Source organism: Cygnus atratus, chromosome 5, assembly GCF_013377495.2.
Source record: "Cygnus atratus isolate AKBS03 ecotype Queensland, Australia chromosome 5, CAtr_DNAZoo_HiC_assembly, whole genome shotgun sequence".
Taxonomy (NCBI): domain Eukaryota; kingdom Metazoa; phylum Chordata; class Aves; order Anseriformes; family Anatidae; genus Cygnus; species Cygnus atratus.
In genome coordinates, this window is record NC_066366.1 from 10,606,901 (window position 1) to 10,624,964 (window position 18,064).

At 37.8% G+C, this 18,064-nt stretch overlaps 1 protein-coding gene across 1 annotated transcript in view; it reads right to left on the minus strand.

The window, feature by feature from the left end:
- Window positions 1–18,064, minus strand: part of NELL1 (neural EGFL like 1) — a 295,005-nt gene that overhangs the window by 221,758 nt on the left and 55,183 nt on the right. The window contains exons 5-10 of the mRNA XM_050711117.1: window positions 16,068–16,164; window positions 10,341–10,413; window positions 9,995–10,077; window positions 4,053–4,187; window positions 3,094–3,196; window positions 752–825 (exon numbers count right to left, since the gene is read on the minus strand). Of these exons, the coding sequence (XP_050567074.1) occupies window positions 752–825; window positions 3,094–3,196; window positions 4,053–4,187; window positions 9,995–10,077; window positions 10,341–10,413; window positions 16,068–16,164 (565 nt within the window). The remainder of the gene's footprint in view (window positions 1–751; window positions 826–3,093; window positions 3,197–4,052; window positions 4,188–9,994; window positions 10,078–10,340; window positions 10,414–16,067; window positions 16,165–18,064) is intronic.

Sequence of the window (18,064 nt, forward strand, 5' to 3'; positions counted from 1 at the left end):
AAACAAAAATACTTGAAAATTACATGAGAGCACAAATATATTTAAAATAGCTGTGTCTTTCTGAAGCTATAAATCATATTTCAGGCATAGACATACTCAAATTACAACAAACACATGTCTCAGCAAAGCAATGGGCCTTTTATCATCATCTACTACTACTCTCTTCTCCTAAGGCAAGTCTTGACAAAGATCGGTTTCTGCCACACTTACACACCACATGCAGCACTTAGTTATTCACTAACACTCCCTATTATGAATGCTTTTGTCTAAATACTGACTGTAGTTGCAGAAGCATTACAAATTTGACAGAGACCCCAGTCCAGTTCTTAATCATTTTAGTAATTTACCTCAGTTTGTAGTAAGGTCAGATTGATAGTTCAAGTAATACTAGGGAAAGCCTATAGTAATTCAAACAATGAAAGCCAGGTTGCTACAAATTTTACAAGATATAGCTTAAGTTAGCAACAGCCTCAAGATCTTTCTGCCTCTTTCTAGACCCCGTGAAAGCCAGAGATGAAAAAGAAAATATCTGTCCAAGTCATTGTGCATGTTGTTATTACCCTGCAAGAGGCGTATTCCTGCCTTGTTTACGTGTCTGTGGCTTTCAGTCACTTCACGGTCACCTTTTCAAGACAATGGACATCACCTTTACGTGAAGAAAGCCTAAAAAAATACACTAACTTACCATTGTCACTTTTGAACACCACACATGCATTTAAAATCAGAAAAAAATTATACAAATGAAACTTACTCGACATTCCCTGCAGCTCTTGGTTAATACTCGTTGACCTTCCGCTAGCACTTTGCCTCCATAGATACACTTTGCTGTAATTTAAGAAGAGAAGGTGAGGGATTAAAAATAAATCAATAAATACAGTTTTTAATTAGTAAACAAAAGCAAAGCATAACACAAAAGAAAATAAGTACTCACAATCAAATATAGATAGCGTGATCATAGCCAGTTTGATTCCAAAAAAAACTTTAAAATGAGTACTAGATCAATCTTCATAATCTTTAATACATAAGTGTGTTTCTAAAGACCTTGTTTAAATTTACACACTTAAAACTGCTCAAAAAAAAAGTTTACAAAAAGAACTCATTTAATTGTCCACAACACATTTTAAAATCAGACTTCTTTCTTTTGGTATCCCAGTTTTATTGATTTTTCCAAGCTGCCCTAGTTTATATGCCTGAGTTGTGAACTCATTTATGAGAAAAAGATCTGATCAGGAAGCTTTGTTTCAATTAGGAATCCAATAAACTTTTTTTGGGAGAAAATGAATTAGAGAAATTTCTTTTTTCATTCTGTCTATTCTCCTGACTTCACTGCTTTTAAGAAAATCACAGACACACCAGAAAAGCAAATCGAGTTAATCCGCAACTCAGAAAAATGATGAGATTTTAAACAGAATTATAGCCTTTTGTCAGATAGTCATCTAAAGGCTAACACAAGATGGCAGGGATCAAAACAGAACTACCTCATTTTTAAAACCCTTAACATATCACACACTAGAACTACTTTGTTCGTTAACCCACAGCTGAGGCAGGAAACTTCAATAATCCAGCCATTCAATAATCCCTAGAGACAGCAAATTACAACTGATGATTCTATCAGAGCTAAATAAGAAAAGCATAGAGAAATTAACACCTGTGGTGCAGCTCTTTGGAAACTCTCTGCAATTACTACTATATACCAAAAAGTGACCGACTGCGGCCCTAGCATATCATTCTGTCAAGGAGCTGGCATTTACAATCAATTTCAATCAACTTCCATACATCTCTTCCCATTGACTGACACACTGTGTTCTTGTCAGAATAACAAGTCAAGTTTGTGCCAATCACTGACAAAAGGCAAGTCTGATTGTTCATCTTTCCATTACAAATACCAGGAATAGCTTATTCATGGGGATATACATTGAATCTACAATTTAGTGCCTTGCAATTCTTTTATGTCCAATTTTGACTGTTGTTCCTACACTCATTGTCAGCAAATGAGCATCAAGAGAAGCATCCAGCACCTCAGGTCTGTGAAGGAAATTTCTAGACTGTGTTACAAATAAAAATATGTTGAGACCAAAAAAAACATATATAAAAATCATTCAGGCAGGGCTGCTTTTCCACCTAAGTTCTCTGTACATAAATGTCTTTTCATAAGCAGAATACTCATGACAAAATATAACAGAGAAATGAGATAGCACAAGTAAACAAGAGCAAGTGCAAAATCACAGCTCGGAGACATTAGTGTTTGGGACTAATTAATTCACTGACTGAAGAAAGCCAAAAGAGGTCTAGAAAAGTGTTATTCTTCTCCAACTAAATCTTTAAATAATTCAACATCCCTCTCCTATAACTATAGCAAAACTCATGCATGAAGTTTACTAGTCTCCAAGAAGAAAGTGGGGAAAAAAATGCTGCTACTTAAGGCAAGACTAGCATCAGTATTCAGCCAAAATTTCCATATATGAATTGCCTCTGTCCCTTATACTATCATTAAGGCATCAAATATTAACTATTCCTTCCAGCAATGTTACTTTATGGCTTACATTTCCAGAAGGCTGGTAATAAAACTAATCACAAGATTTCTCTCTTCTCATTATCTTATTTCAAAATGAGTTAAAAGAAACTATCACTCTACACAGTGATATTAACTCAAGGTCTGAAATTCTATCATGTTTATTTTAAACAACAATCTTCCAACCTGAAAAACATAGACACAAAAACACAGATAACACCTCAGTTTATTACTAATCACTATGAAGAGCTTAGACCAAAAGACTGCTGCTCCTCAACATCAGCAGGATGTACAAGCTGAAGCCAAGTCTGGTTTGTTTTTGTGGTTTTTCTTTTCCAAAAACAAGTAAAAGAATACTTTTATACTGACAATACACAGCAAGAGAATCTTAAACATTTACAATGCTTATTCATTTTTCAGCAAGTATTTATTTTCTTCCTAAGTGGCAAGTTTGCCACTGTGTTTCCTGTTACCAGAATTACCAGGACCTTTGAAAGCCTTTATAAAATATGCCTGTTTTCAGGACAAACTCAAATCTGCTTAACAGGGGGAGGGGGGGAGGGTCTCTGTGATGTACTCACCCTTGCATATTTTACAGCACTGGCTTTCCACATGCACTGGGAGAGCATCAGGAGGACAATCGAGAGGGGGACAGGACATCCTTCGGCATTCTACAACTCCACTCTAAACAAATGTTTTAAGACAAGATTCAGCTACGATTGTTGTAATTGGTGACTATTTTTTACAAAATAGAGCATACAGAAAACTAAGTAAATGAAACTAGCATTGTGAATTTCAGACCCATACTTGCGTAACAACTTTAATCCTAACTACAGACTTGAATCAAAATGCATTTGAAGGTGAACCACCCCTATGTGTCGGTACTTATTACTAGTTTTATCCCACTTTCCCTGAACAAAGCACATTAAATAGAGAACATAAGCCCATCTTTACAGCAACATAAACACTACGCTCTGTAAGCTGTGCCAATCATCATCGAGATTTTTAACAGTTTTCTATTTTCATGAGCAAATACAGACTCTCTTCAGATATTTATCAAATAATTTCAACAAGACAAGATTTACATACTAATACTCTTCTGTTCCTCCATTTTCGTAGTGATAAACACTGAAAACAGAATCTGCAAGTTGTTACCATTCAAGATGGAACCAAGCACCTATGAATACTATTAAGATAATGCCTCCATTTTTGGGAAGAAAAAAAAAATGCAGTGAAAACAATTCCAAACCAAATACAGACAACGCCCGATCTCGTTCTAAAACCATGAAGTCCTCACAGATATAAATAGAACAAATAAGACAGCACTGTCAAGGGAAAGCAGATTTTATTTATGAAGCTTCCACACAGGAAATGTCAATTTTTCACTTATTTATTTTTACCATTTCCCTTCCTATCGGTAATACTGTCACTAGATACATACTAAAAACATACAAATTCTTTAGAGTGCACACTATGTATTCAAGGACCATTTTCACATTTTAATTAGATCCTTCTCCTTAAACTCTTTAAAATTTCTTACTTTGCATGTGCAATTCCTGCAGTGATCATCTTCAACCCAAGAGTCTTTGTCTCTATAGATCAATCCATTTACTTGACAAGTCTTCTCACAGTGACAGTCTTCCAATTGACTCAGTCTTGTTTCTGCATAATTTAGCTATAAACGAAAGTAACTTGATGAGATTTCTGCAATTTAAACACGATTTTTAAAACGCAAGTGTAAGAAAACATTACAGTTATTTTTATCTGAACCAAGTTTAACTACCTTTGAAATGCTGAACTAGGATGTCAACAGGTATAAAATAGCACAACTCCTCTGACTTTGACAGAGCTACCTGTGCAAACTAACAACAGCTTATGATTTATGCAAGTGTCTCTTGTATTTTAATGAACCCCACTAAGATCTCCTCAAGAAGGTCTAGGCACTACCACTAAAAGCACACAAACTACAATTGTTTTTAAATCAAAATTCTTAACGGTCCATCAACCTGATTATAAATCATAAAGCATAAAGACTGGCTGACTGATTTTTCCTAATTATTTCCACCTCCTCTTTGTCAAGCAACAGCCAAACTAATACTTTCTAGCTTTCACAAAGGTCTTAACCTTATAATCATAAGTAATATTTACAGCATTTTAACATAGTGTAATATGAGTATTCCCAAGACTGATTCATGGAGAAAAGTCATGTTCCTGGAGTAAGCCCTAGTCTGGTGACTCTCTCTTAATGTTCTTTGCTGTTCCCATTACCTCCTCAACTCCAGCTACTAAAATGCATATAAAGAAGTTAAAACTGATGCACCTTTTCCAAGTGGTACATCTGCATGCTAGCAATTGCTATATTTCCTGATGAGATACTACGTAATAATTAGCAGGGGAAATGCTCGTTCATGTAGAAGTAGAAAAGGCTTTTTGAACCACCCCACCATCACAGACCTACCTAGGGATGATCCTAAACTGGAATTCCTCCAGGTAAGAACACCCTTCCCACTATGCACACCTGGTATGCCTGTATACCTGCCATCATCTCTAAACCCTAACAGAATTCCAAGTGACTTCCTCATTTACAAAAAAGTCTTAATCTTTAGAAGTAAATATGTGCTTTCTTCAGGCTCCAAAACTGCCATTGCTCTAAAAATTGCCCTGGCGCAGCCTTATAAGAGTTTCTCAAGGTTTTTATTTTTAACATTGACATTTGTCTTATGTATATGAGCCATCACACTAAAGCCGCTGCAAACAGAGAGGCTACCAGAATCTGGCACATGAACAAATTAATGCATACTTAATTCTGTTATAAATACAATGCCATTATTCTACATCATAGGTTGCTACACTTTAATAGTAGAAAATTTGAAAAAAAATGAATGCACAGTGCTCTAAGTTATTTTTTACATAACGACATATACTGGATATTCACACATTTCCATCCCCTAAAATTCCATCCACTTTACGTGAAAGTATTCTAGTGTCTTTTTTCATATCTGCCAGTAAAAGAGCAAAATATTTAGGGGAAGAAAAAGCAAAGAAATACTTGGCAAGTTGCTGTGGGTTTCTTTTTCCTTTTTTTTTTTTCCTCTGCAGTCCTCATGAGAGGAAGCTCTGAATAACAGTTATGTCTTAAGTCGTTATTCTGAGATAATATTCATCTCCCCCAAACTCATCATGATCTGGTGATTTCAAAACTGCTTTTCACATTTTAGAGGCAAAAACATTGTCTTACTAAACTGCTTGTATTCAGCAGAACTTCTTTTCAGGTCATTATATTTAGTCATTATATTTACAGTGTATAAAACATTCAGATTTGTTAAAAGGGTGTTTGGTTTGTCTTATGCTTCTACTTCATTCACGTACCTTGTATTTTTTTTAAACAAATGAATTAAAAATGAACATTCCCATACAAGCGGTCTATACACATTTTTAAAATAGAGGTTTCTTGGAATACCCATTTTTGAAAATGTTAAGTACTATCATCCTTTATAAATTATTCCAGGAAAATGATAAAATGAGAGAATATTTTCCATTTATTAGCTTTTTATATCATTTGTTGTGGTTTAACCCGGTTGGCAGCTAAACACCACACAGCCATTCGCTCACCCTTCCCCCTCCCTCTCCGGGATGGGGGAGAGAAACGGGAAAGCGAAGCCCATGAGTTGAGATGAAGACAGTTTATTAAGACAGGAAAATAATAACAACAACCATAATAATAATAGTACTACTACTAATAATGTGTACGAAACAAGTGATGCACAATGCAATTGCTCACCACCCGCTGACCGATGCCCAGCCTATCCCCGAGCAGCCGGGCCCCCACCCCAGCTAGCCACCCCTATATATTGTTCAGCATGACGTCAGATGGTATGGAATACCCCTTTGGCCAGTTTGGGTCAGCTGTCCTGGGTCTGTCCCCTCCCAGCTCCTGCTGCACCCCCAGCCTGCTCGCTGGCAGGACAGAGCGAGAAGCTGAAAAGTCCTTGGCTTGGTGTAAGCACTGCTCTGCAACAATTAAAACATCAGCATGTTATCAGCACTCTTCTCATCCTAATCCAAAACATAGCACCCTGCCAGCTACTAGGAGGAAAATTAACTCTGTCCTAACTGAAACCAGGACAATCATTTCAATTATCTTGCTGAGTAAGTTTTATTTATTTCAATATCATTTACATACTATTCCAAGAAGCATCTTTAAACACACTAGATCAATTAAATGTTATCTGCTATACTAGAGTGACTAGAAACATCCTGTTAATTGACAATTTTCTATTGAAATCAATAAAACAATGAATTCTTTAAAATTAGTTGATATATTTTCTCCAATGTTGCCAAATGCACACAACTAGATTTGTTAAACATTTAAAATGTTGCTAGAAAATCCTGAAGCTTCTCCTATTCTTTAGCATATGAACAGAAATACACTAATGAGGGAGAAGCAGCCCATACCATACCAAATATTTTCCATATACTAACCAATATCTAAGTTCTTAACATTCAGGAATATTATCTGTTATTCACATAGCTTATTTTCCTTGCTTCTCCTCTGCCCATAAAAATAACCAAAAGATGACAAATTCCTGTTTAAAATGTATTGCTTCTGGCAAAATCAGTAACAAATGTATCCAAAACAAACAAAAAAAATATCAAATTTTACAAGGAAAATTGTTCATGGAAGTATTTGTGGTTATATCAATCCATGTTAGAAACAACCCAGATAAACTATTCCATCAATGAACTCAAGAGCTTGATTTTCTCAGTTTTAAATCAAACTCAAGCCTCAGCCTTTCTGACCTCAGTGAAGGAAGAAGTTGCTCTAAAGTTTTTGTGCTGGAAGTCTTCAGAGCATCTCTCCAGCCCCAACAACCATCACATCTGCATAAAAGCACACCCTAGTGTGGGCCCATAATTTACCAAAAATACATTGTATTCCACTGAAATAAATGCAAGAGATGCCCACATTGAATTCCGTAGAGCATTAAAAGTTGCATGAACTATTTTACCCACCGTATTTAAAGAGGAACCAACAATATTGCAGCATGGTGGTTAGAAAGGCTAAAACATAACACAATCCATTCCCACCTGCAACAAATTAACATTTCAGCTGGATTCCTAACACACTGAGCTACAGTGTTTCTCTGTTTAAGGACAGAAGATTAAATCAATTAAACTTATTTACTGGAAAGACTCAGACTTCATTCAAATGACGTCAAAAAATCACAAAGGCTTAAAAAGCTACATCTTTGCAAAATGTTGATAGGAAGAGGATACAACAATGGTTAGCTGGTTACAGGTCATCATCAGATACTCCTCCTGTACACAGCACTCCATGACAGCTCGCTGTAGACAGTACTCTGCTAGGCCCCTTTCATAGCCCCCATGTCCCATGCTGAGCCAGCACAACATACTGGGGCCCTGAGCTATAGCTCAAGGGAGAGAGTACTCCTTTCCCCTGTGTACAGCATAATTTGTACTGCTACCAAAATTAGTTGGCCCCAAAGCCACTAGGTCTGATGTTTTCTTCCCAAAAAAGCCCTGGACTGAGTCTTCATAGTTTTACATTATATAAACTGCACATAAATATTCGCTGCAAACAACATTCACTGGTTTACTCAGTGCTGTAATACATCTGTAACCAAGCACAGATTGAGGGAGAAACTGAAACTCTAGACAGAGCTAAGGCTAAAAGCTACAGCTGGACTTGAAATAGTGCCTGCTTTTCCAAAACATGTTCATTCTCTGCATCTCAGTGCAGGGCCAGAAACCAAGCATCACTGCTCATGTAGGTTGCTTGCCTCACTGCAAACTGGTCCCTGACCACATGCCTTGTCAAACGGGAACTCTACAGGCCACTCCACAGCCCTTCTAAACCCTGCTCTTTGCATGCCATACATCACCCCATATAATATACCTGCATCTACATTAGTATCGCTTGTGGCTATTGACCCCAGGACTGAAAAGACAGATAAAATCCTTAATGCTTCTCTCAAGCCCCTCTATTTATTTCGCATTTGTCTACCAAATTAACTTCCATTCCTATTGCATGCATTTTTCCTGAACAGTATTTCTGTACCCACTGCAACAAAACAGTCAGGGCACTACTATAACAGAAAAGGAACATGCAATGAAGAATTATCCCAGCACCACTTTCTGGAAGTAGAGAGTCTTTGCAGTACAAAAGCTGTGTTATTTGCTTCCCCTTGTAAAGCACTAGCAAGCAAAAATATAATTAACAGCAGAGAAAGCAAGTTACTCAGTACAGTGCATAATTGGAACTTGCTCATGCCACCAGCAGGGCTCAAAATAATTGCCTCTGTTTCACAGTATAAGCAACAAACTGAACTAAAAGCTTCATATTTCTTATTCAGTCAGCCTGGCCAAAGCACATCAGTTGGGTAAGTGGATTGTCAGTATAATGCATACACTCTCTTAAAAAAAAGTTTCCCCTCCCCTGTTAGGAAGAAAAAGAGCACTCAGAGGCAGCACAATAACAAGTATCACGCATATATTGCTTTTTCGCTAGTAGAACTACTACGTAAATCCCATTTTTGAAACTCCTTTTCTATAACAACACTGAGATTAAAGGTACCAGAGGTTGTTTTTTGTTGCAGTTAAATCTACAAGTAATTAGCACGTAAATGCAGTTTCAGATGAGACAATTAATTGCCTTTTACCACAGAACAGATGGTTCACCAACATTAACCTAAAAAAGTGTTCACAGACCCTTTCGTACAAACCAGGTTTAGTCACTTCTAAAACACAGCTTCCTACCTGGAACTTGACCACAGTACTTAGCTGAAGCGCCTTGCCTAAGGCAGAGGTTGACTACATAGTATAGGAGCACAGCCTAAGGAAAATCCCCAAAATCCCAAGCAAAAATCACTCTATCTTTCCATTCATCATGTTCAAAACCCAAACTAGAAGGGGAAAACAAAAAGAAAAACACCAAAAACCACATAACATAGAGATTGGTTAACTTCTACACTGTAAAAGCCATTGATCAAAGGTGATGTCGAGATCAACACAGCCTGCAGCTTCATAGGCATTTCCATTTTGGGGCCTCATTCAGTTCCCAGGGAGTTACTACGCCAGTCCTGAAGATTTCACAGGACTTCCCACAGGCAAAATCACACCCTCTGACAGCGTCGCACAGTGAGGAAATTGTTGAGGGATTTCACTCCTTTGTTTCTGCGTTTATCCCTCAGCATGGAAGGGAAATCACGCTAAGGCTTCTTACAGAAATCAGACCTTGGGCATTTTGTCACTATCTACCAAATAGGGAGGCAGCCAATAGAAGCTGTATGAGACACAACATTTGTGACACTATCTCCTTAAACCCATTGCATATAAGGCTACTGGCAGAAAGAGGGAAAAAAAAAGGCTCTACCTTGAAAATAATTGCAAGAGGAATAAATACTTTTATGTTGGTCTTAGCCCAGAAGAAAACAGAATTGACAAAGAAGCTTAGGTACCTACTTTTGCAGTCATTTTTGCCAGGAGTTCTTGTAAATCCATGATTCCTTGCACCAGACTTAAGAAATCACTGCAGGTTGGGCATGCTCAAAAAAGGAAGTTGAAAAGGAAAGGAAAGGAAGAGAGAGAAAGACACAATAACCCGTAAATAAATCAAGTCTGTCATGCAGCTAAAATGTCAAATGCTGGTTATCTGAATATTAAATTCAATCTGTTTACACAGAATTTTTGCCTTCTGGAAGTCAGCACATGCAAAAATGGCAAGCCTGAAAATATTATTTTTAAAATAAAGAAATAATTCACATTAAAAAAAACTAAAATTGATATTATAATAATAACTGCTACTTACTGCGATTCAGGTTAGGACACTGCATTATATATCCATTAGGTATAAAGACAACTTTCACATCTTGAATCACACCCTTTGTAAAAGAAGAGATAGCTGGTAATACAGAACACAAACATTCACTTTGATCTGTACAAGCTATGGCACAAGTCATTTATTGAGCAGGTACAAAGAAGTACCCACTTCAGTGGGTACCAGCTCAGTCTACTCATGAGGGGAATAACTGAAGATGGACAAAATATAACAACACCTCCCTATCTTCCTGCGCATTTGGATATTTACTTTCATAACATGCTTTTTTTGTTTGCTTGTTTTGTGTTTTGCAATCAACATAAGCTGCTTAAACGTCTTAAAATGGGATGAAACCAGTGAAAAAAGCTGTGAAGTAATATCCATTATTCAAGCCCATGAGACACACGCACACAAAACCACAGCAACACTCTTCAGTGATTTAGCTGGACAGGACTGTGAAATCTAGCATTATGCAAACAAAACTATCTACTGCAAGAGGTAAGTAAGAGTCTGTACTTTGACTGTTTGGTTTGGTGTAGCCTGCTAGCTTTTATCTGAACAGGCAGTTCATGTAATCGCACCATCAGTCGGATTAAATCCTCTCTCTAACCCAGGCAGATGGAAAGATCCCCTGTGCAGAGCTGGCAGAAATCAGGCTGTAAGGTCAGAACCAGGTTGTGCAGGTCATGTGAGGCCCAGAGACCAAACCAAGCAGGATGTGAGAGAAGGACCAAAAGGTCCAGTGCCAGCTGTGTCTTTCATTATCCCCGAGTTGCAAGGACGTCCCTGACATAAGCAGCAGACAGAAAGGACTGCCTGACATCCCTGCACACCTCACTCCTGAGGAACCCTAGATTTGTCAGAAAATGGAAAGCCCAGAAAACGCTGGGGCTCACATTCACTCAGTGCAAACCTCTTGCTCCATCTTTTACTGCGTAACATACTTACTTTGTAACATCCAGTAACTTTAATGATGTCATAGTCATTAATTAGGCGGGGCAAAGAAAACCAAGGGACTTCAGGTGTTGCTATTTGCATTTCCCTGACCATTAATTAGACAGAGTGACAAGGTTCCATCTCCTCCCAGACACAGAAGAATTTGATCAATTTCCTTTCAAATCAAAGATGGCAGCAGTTATTATCTAATTAAATTAGTGATTTGTAAGCCTATGTTTTAGTTTTCAGTTAAATTGCAATAAAGTAAATTTTGCAGAGTGAGGACAGTCACTTGCTCAAAATGTTCATCTCAATCCATAAATAAAATACAGGCCTTAGATAGTGCTTGAAGCCTTGCAAATGCAGTAACATTTCACATTTACATATTCACTTTCTAAAACAACAGAAGGTAATCAGCAGCACTGTTCCCTGCCTACTGTTTTATGATGAAATATTAACTGAAAATATTAAGACATAATCAGATCACACTGTCTTTTTTGCAGAAGTGTATACATTTATTAACATTTTCATCTATGAAATGAAACCACCATAATAATAAACCACCATAATAATGAGAAGTAATACTGTCACTGGAAAAGAAACATTCTGAAAGCCATTTTATACACTTTCTGCTAGTAGTCATCAGTGAGAAATTAGAAGCCAAGGCACAAAAACATGTTTCAATGCTTAAGTCTCTCTAGTGAAAAGCTTAAACAAGAATAAACAAGTTTACAATGTTTCACTGTACCATATCACACAGCTAACGAGACATCACCCAGAGAGAAGTGATGTTTTCCTCTTTTTTTTTTCTCCTTAAGTGCACATGGAACTTCAATTATGTTTATTGCATCAGAGCCCCACTGCTCTACTGTTATTTGGATAGATTTGCATTTAAGTACAAATAAAAGGGGAGGGGGCAGGAAACCTTTTTTGCTAAAACTTTTGTCTTCTGTGAGCTTTAGCAGTTCCAACACTAAAACCTGAAGAGGAAACAACTTTTTTTTTTTCTTCCCCCTTTTTCTGGCTACATGAAACATGTTACTGTGGGAAACTGTATAAACTTCAATTCACAGGTATAGGTGTCTTCTATGTCCATAAACCCTCTGAAACAAACAGAATTAATATGATCAAATACAGAGGTGAACTTCATAGAGCCCAGATTTCACTGACGTATTTTATTAATAGAAAGACTTCATTATAGACAAACGTTTATTACGGCCACAATTATTGCAACACATATGAACCAACTTGGACTATTCCTCCTTCAGCATTAAATCTAGTTGCTGAGAGCTTTCTACAGCCGCAGCCAGAAGGGGAATCAGCATGCACATTTCCCTGGGGGCAAGCCCAGCGCTCTGGTCCAGTTTGGCACAGGGCAGAGTTCTTTAGTCCGCAATGTATGAAAGACATGAAACCTTGGCCTTGACAGGGAGAAGTCAGTGGTCAAAATCTTGTTTTATTTTTGTTTGTTTTCTTTTCTTTTCCCAAACGGACATCACCATTTATCTTACCCATTTAAGCATTTGGCTAATTACAACCAAAAGCTTCAGGATGCACTAGCTTGAAGATCCTTCATCTGTGCACCAGCTCTAAGACTAAATTCAGGCCTGCAGCAGTAAGTACCAAGCCCATCCCGTGAGGATGTACAAATACAAAAGCCCTCTTTATTGCATTTCTCAAGTTTCTCTTAAGTGGAGGACTTCTCCGACTTTCTGTGAAAAGGCCCATGTATTCCACAACCTCTCCATTTTTGCATTTTGATTTCCTCCACTACCTGTCATCCTCTTTAAAGCCTGCTTCTGCCCCAAAGGTGGTGCGTGCTTTGTAGCTGTGTCAGTTGCATTGGCCAGAGCTGGTAAACGGCTCTTCAAAGATGCACCGGCAGATGTTCCCAAAGCCTGTGTCTGGGCAATGCTACACCAATCCCAACAGACCGCCATCACATCAGCGTTATGCTCCTTTACACAGGGCAGATGTGCCCCATGCCAGACAGTTGAACAGTTGCCCTTGGCACTGCATTTACTTCACCTTAGTCTGTATGACTCCTAGACCAAATGGCCACAGAGGCCCAAAATGTACACCTGATGCTGTGCAATGAGAATGCCAACCACTAGCCGTACAGTCCCCAGATGGAGCAGCAGGGCTGTAAGATTAACAGAGCCTTCTAGAGCAGGCATGAGTATTACCATCTTTCGACACAAATCACCTAGACAGCAATGCACTGACATTTCTGCAGCAGACTGTTGGAGGGACCCTCAGGGGAAAGGGTTCTCCTCAACAATACAACGAATTTTGCAAATTCTGATACCAACAGTCATCAGATCCACCCTAGACTGAGCGTCCCCTGGCTATCTGGTATCACCATCTTCCTCCTTTCATTTGCATTTACTTTTGTTTCCCAATCTAATTAGAACAGTATTCTTCAGCACTAAAGCACAGCTTGCTTTTGGGTCACACAAAACTTCTGATATATTGAAGAATTATCATTTAAATTTGACATGAGAATATGGCCCAGAAAGGGCCCTGATAATGTTTATGGAGTGGAGCAAGGACAGGCACAACAATTAACTAACTAGCTGCCATTAAAATAAGAATATTTTTGGAACGGCGAAGATGATGTTCAGAACAATATCCACTGCTTTTTTATACATACATTATCATGAATCTAACATACATACAAAAATGCTAATTCTTTTTTAATGCTCTTATTTCCCTGCAGATCTCTGTTTACATTAAGGAAAACAGATCTATTTATTTACACTCTAAAATGGTGAAACAAATTGCTTTAAAAGAGAATGGGCGATCCTGCTGAGCATGTAAATATATGGAAAGAGATGTGTACTCTTTACAAACTGCCCAAATCCCAAGTTTTTGTAATGTGTAACGTAAAAATGTAAGATTTCTGAAACACGCCTGCAGAATTAAAAAAATGCAACCAATTATATTTCTGCCCTGAAGAAAGTTAGTAAAATATTCAAGCATGCATAAAGCAAAGTAAGGCACTTGTCGGCTTTCATTACGATCAATAAAATCTGTCAGCTCATTAGCATATCATTAGCTACCCTGCTGTTCCCAAAGTGTTAATGCGTAGAAATATTAATTTACCAACATATAATATCCCAGAGTTCTGAGGCACTGACTGCCTGCATAAAATAAGAATTTAAGATAGACGAATCCAATACAACTTCTTTCTTTCCTATGTCGCTATAAACATATGTTTACCATCTGTGGAATTATGGGAAGCAGCTGAGGTAAAAAAACAACAGCTGTAGAATAAAATAATACTATCAATTTCACTTCACAGTGACAGCTCAGCTGCCAGAAGATGAAATGAACTCCGGGTTCACAGCAACCATAGTTTGAGTCAAAAGAAAAGTTAGATCTAACTTCTTTTTCTTAATTAAAATTGTTAGTTACTGCAACAATCCTACCCTAATTTATTTTAGCATAAAATATTTTCCCTAGCTTGTTAAAAATTAGGGACTTTGAGGTGAGGTCCTCAGAAAACCAGCAACTTGCAGAAGCATCTTACAAACTGACTGCTTCAAAGGAAAACTGAGTGGGTGGTAAATCACCTTGGCAACAAATCCATGCCAATATCAAGGATACACACATTGGCTTATCACTACACTATAGGCTCTTTTATTGATATAAACACCATGGGGCTTGTTAACCAAAACCTTAAGAACTATCAGCAGCTTTTCTGTAAATTACTTATAAAGCTGAAGTGTTAATTTTTATAGGGGAGGGGTGTTTTTTTTTTTGTTGGTTGGTTCTGCAATTCAGCTTCAACCATAACATCATATAGACTCACCAGGGGGCAAAACCAATGGAAGAAAACACACAGGTGAGGACTTCTGAAGTCTTAGGTCATTTCTCTTTTCTTTGCAATTTTTAATTCTCATGCCCGTACCGGCCTACTCAATAATGGTATCTTGGGGAGCCTCATTAATGGCAAAAAAGACAGGCTTTCCTACTAGAAGGTAGGAGCAACCCCTGTCCTGCCAGCAAGTCAGCCTTTCAAACAGCGTGGGCTATTTGGAAGGAACAGAAGCTCCCAAGGACAAAGCAGCTTATCAGCAAAACCCAATGACCCATTATCAACTCACTGCTGAGAAATACAGTGACATCCTTATCTGAGGGAAATATAGAGAAATGAACTTTTTGGAAAGTACAGCAGACTCCAGAAACAGAAAATCTACTGTTTTACAGCAAGGCACACACGCTTCTTACAACAGCTAGCATATGCCAAAGCCTGAAGGACCACAGGCTAGAAGACCTCCTCTACTCTGGAAGGCAATGCTGACAGATGCAACAAGAAAAAGCCACCTGAGGCAAACAGCATCAGGGCGTGGGTATTATGCAAACCATATCAAGGAGTGCCTGGCCTCCAAGAGCAGTCAAGGACACCACTGTTCAGCCAGAAGACCATGACTCAGCTGTTGCTTTGGCAAGTTTTCAAGTTGAAAGCCAAGAATCAACTCCAATGCTGTCTCATTACGTCCACAGGAGTGGCAAGGAGGTGCACAGCAGTTGGTTGAAACCCAAAGTAAGGAACCCAAACAAAAACCTGAATATTGGGCACTACAGTCAGTAACTACAGTATTCTACCTTGCAAGAACAGATTCTTTTCTCTAAGTGTTGCACCTGCCTCAAAACCCAGGCCCATGGTTTACACTGAAATTCATACAAATCAGACTTCAGGAGTGTAAGACAACTAATCAGGAGTATTTGGCCACCTACTTACTGATTTCCTTCATGGGCTATTTCATATCTGCTTACCTTAAAGAAACCGTGCTTCCTGTTTCTCTGTCCAAGCCATAAATTGCTTTCAGGTGTCAAATTTGTTTCTGGGGGATCAATGATGCGTTCATAAATCCTGTAGAGGGAATATAGTGCCGTTACTCGAATCATATTTTCCCTCTTAAAAGTTGCTAGTCCAAGTCATTTATCAACAAAAGATGCAAAGTAGAACAAAACAAAAACACCTTTGTTAAACGCTTCATGTTTATCATCGACATTTTTGAAGGCATATTATAACTTTAAAAGCAAGAATGAAACAGGAAAACAAAAACTTTTCAAACCACTTGATGTGTTAAAAAACAAAGACTGAACAAAGTTGCAATTTCTCTTCTCCAACTGTGCAGAATTAGGCTGAAGAAACACAATGCCAGAACCCACCCTGCTAGGGAAAACAATAAAATGGAGAACCATCCTATCTTCAGAGCCTCCTTCAAATTCAACTACCAGTCATGAGGAAAAAAAAGAGCAGTCACAAATGAGATACAACCAGAGAAACAACACCGTGGGATTTTCATACTGTTCAGAATCTTGAATAGTCTCCACAAAGACAGTTTATTCCACCTCCTACTCCCACAGCCTTTTTGGCTCTGCATCTCTTATCTGTCCCTGTTGCCTGGACCTTTCACTTTATGCACTTCTTCCCTCTTGGCTTCTGCTGAATTCGTTTGGCCTGGGTGTTCCACATGTGTGCTTCCACCCCTGCACATCCAGCTTGCCCATGTCACTGGCACAGGTCTGGTACAGAGCAGGACCTCTTTGTCTGTGTTCAGTACCTAGTCTTACAGAGATATTTTATCAGTTGTTTTTCAAGGATCTACAAATAATAGCAATAATAAATAATAAATAACATCAGGTCCATAAGCAAGCTTTATATACTGCATAAACTTGCACGTGAATGCGGTAATATCCACCACAAATTTCTAAAATTAATTCATGATAAACAGCTGTAACATTTCTTTTTTTAAATTCAAGAACTAAATATCTGTAATTGTTAAAAGGTTTTGCTTTTTTTAATTGCTTATTTTTAAGAAAGCAGTAATGAAGTTTACATAATACCTTATTCAGGAACTCAGGCTACTACAATGACGATATCATCATTTTAGATTATGAAAAATTCAAGACCAAAGAAGTCACGGACCATGGATTCTCATATTGCCATCTTCCACAGGTGAGAGTCATGAACCTACTGCTCCATAATAAAACCAGCACTTTTAATAAGGAATACTGAGAAGATGATGAAATATGTTTCCATTACTGTCCAGCTCAAAGGGATTACGTGTTGCTCTTTAATCACACAAGCATGACAGCCAATAGAAAAGACTCTTAACATGCCAAGTCCTGTGAAGTATTTATGTGCATAGAGTGGGGATTTTTTTCCTTTCTTTAAAGCTTTAAAATGAACATGAAAAATGAACACCAAGAAAAAATACAAGTCATTCAACACAACTCATTGCACAGTTATCTTCCCATTTACACTCCAAGCATTTCTAGCTTAGGCCCACCTAGCATAATCATCAATTTTTGTACTGTAAGTTGCCGTGCCATTGGAAAACTTACAGATTTGCAGAGGCCTGAAATGACCTCCAAGTATTAAGAACTTCAAGGAAGTTCTTACAGAGTTAACTACAAAGAGCCATATATCCCACTCATTTTTGCTAATGCAGAAAAGAAGGTCATCAGTTGCCAAAACTAAATGGAAGCAATCTTAAAAACAAAAAAAAAAAAACAAAACACCACTTATTGTTTCCTTAAAAAAAAAAAAAAACACCACCACCACAAACAGTTAAGTAAAAATTCCAGTTTTAAAATGTCAGCAAAGTAGTCAAAAGACTTCTAATAGTTATCATTTTATTGTTCAAATTTATTATAATCAGCCCTAATTCATCACTTCCATCAGCATGATACATTCAAAGCTCCTGGAAATTTCTTCCTCTACTAGTTAATTACTTACTATCTGTAAAAATGACCACGCTGAG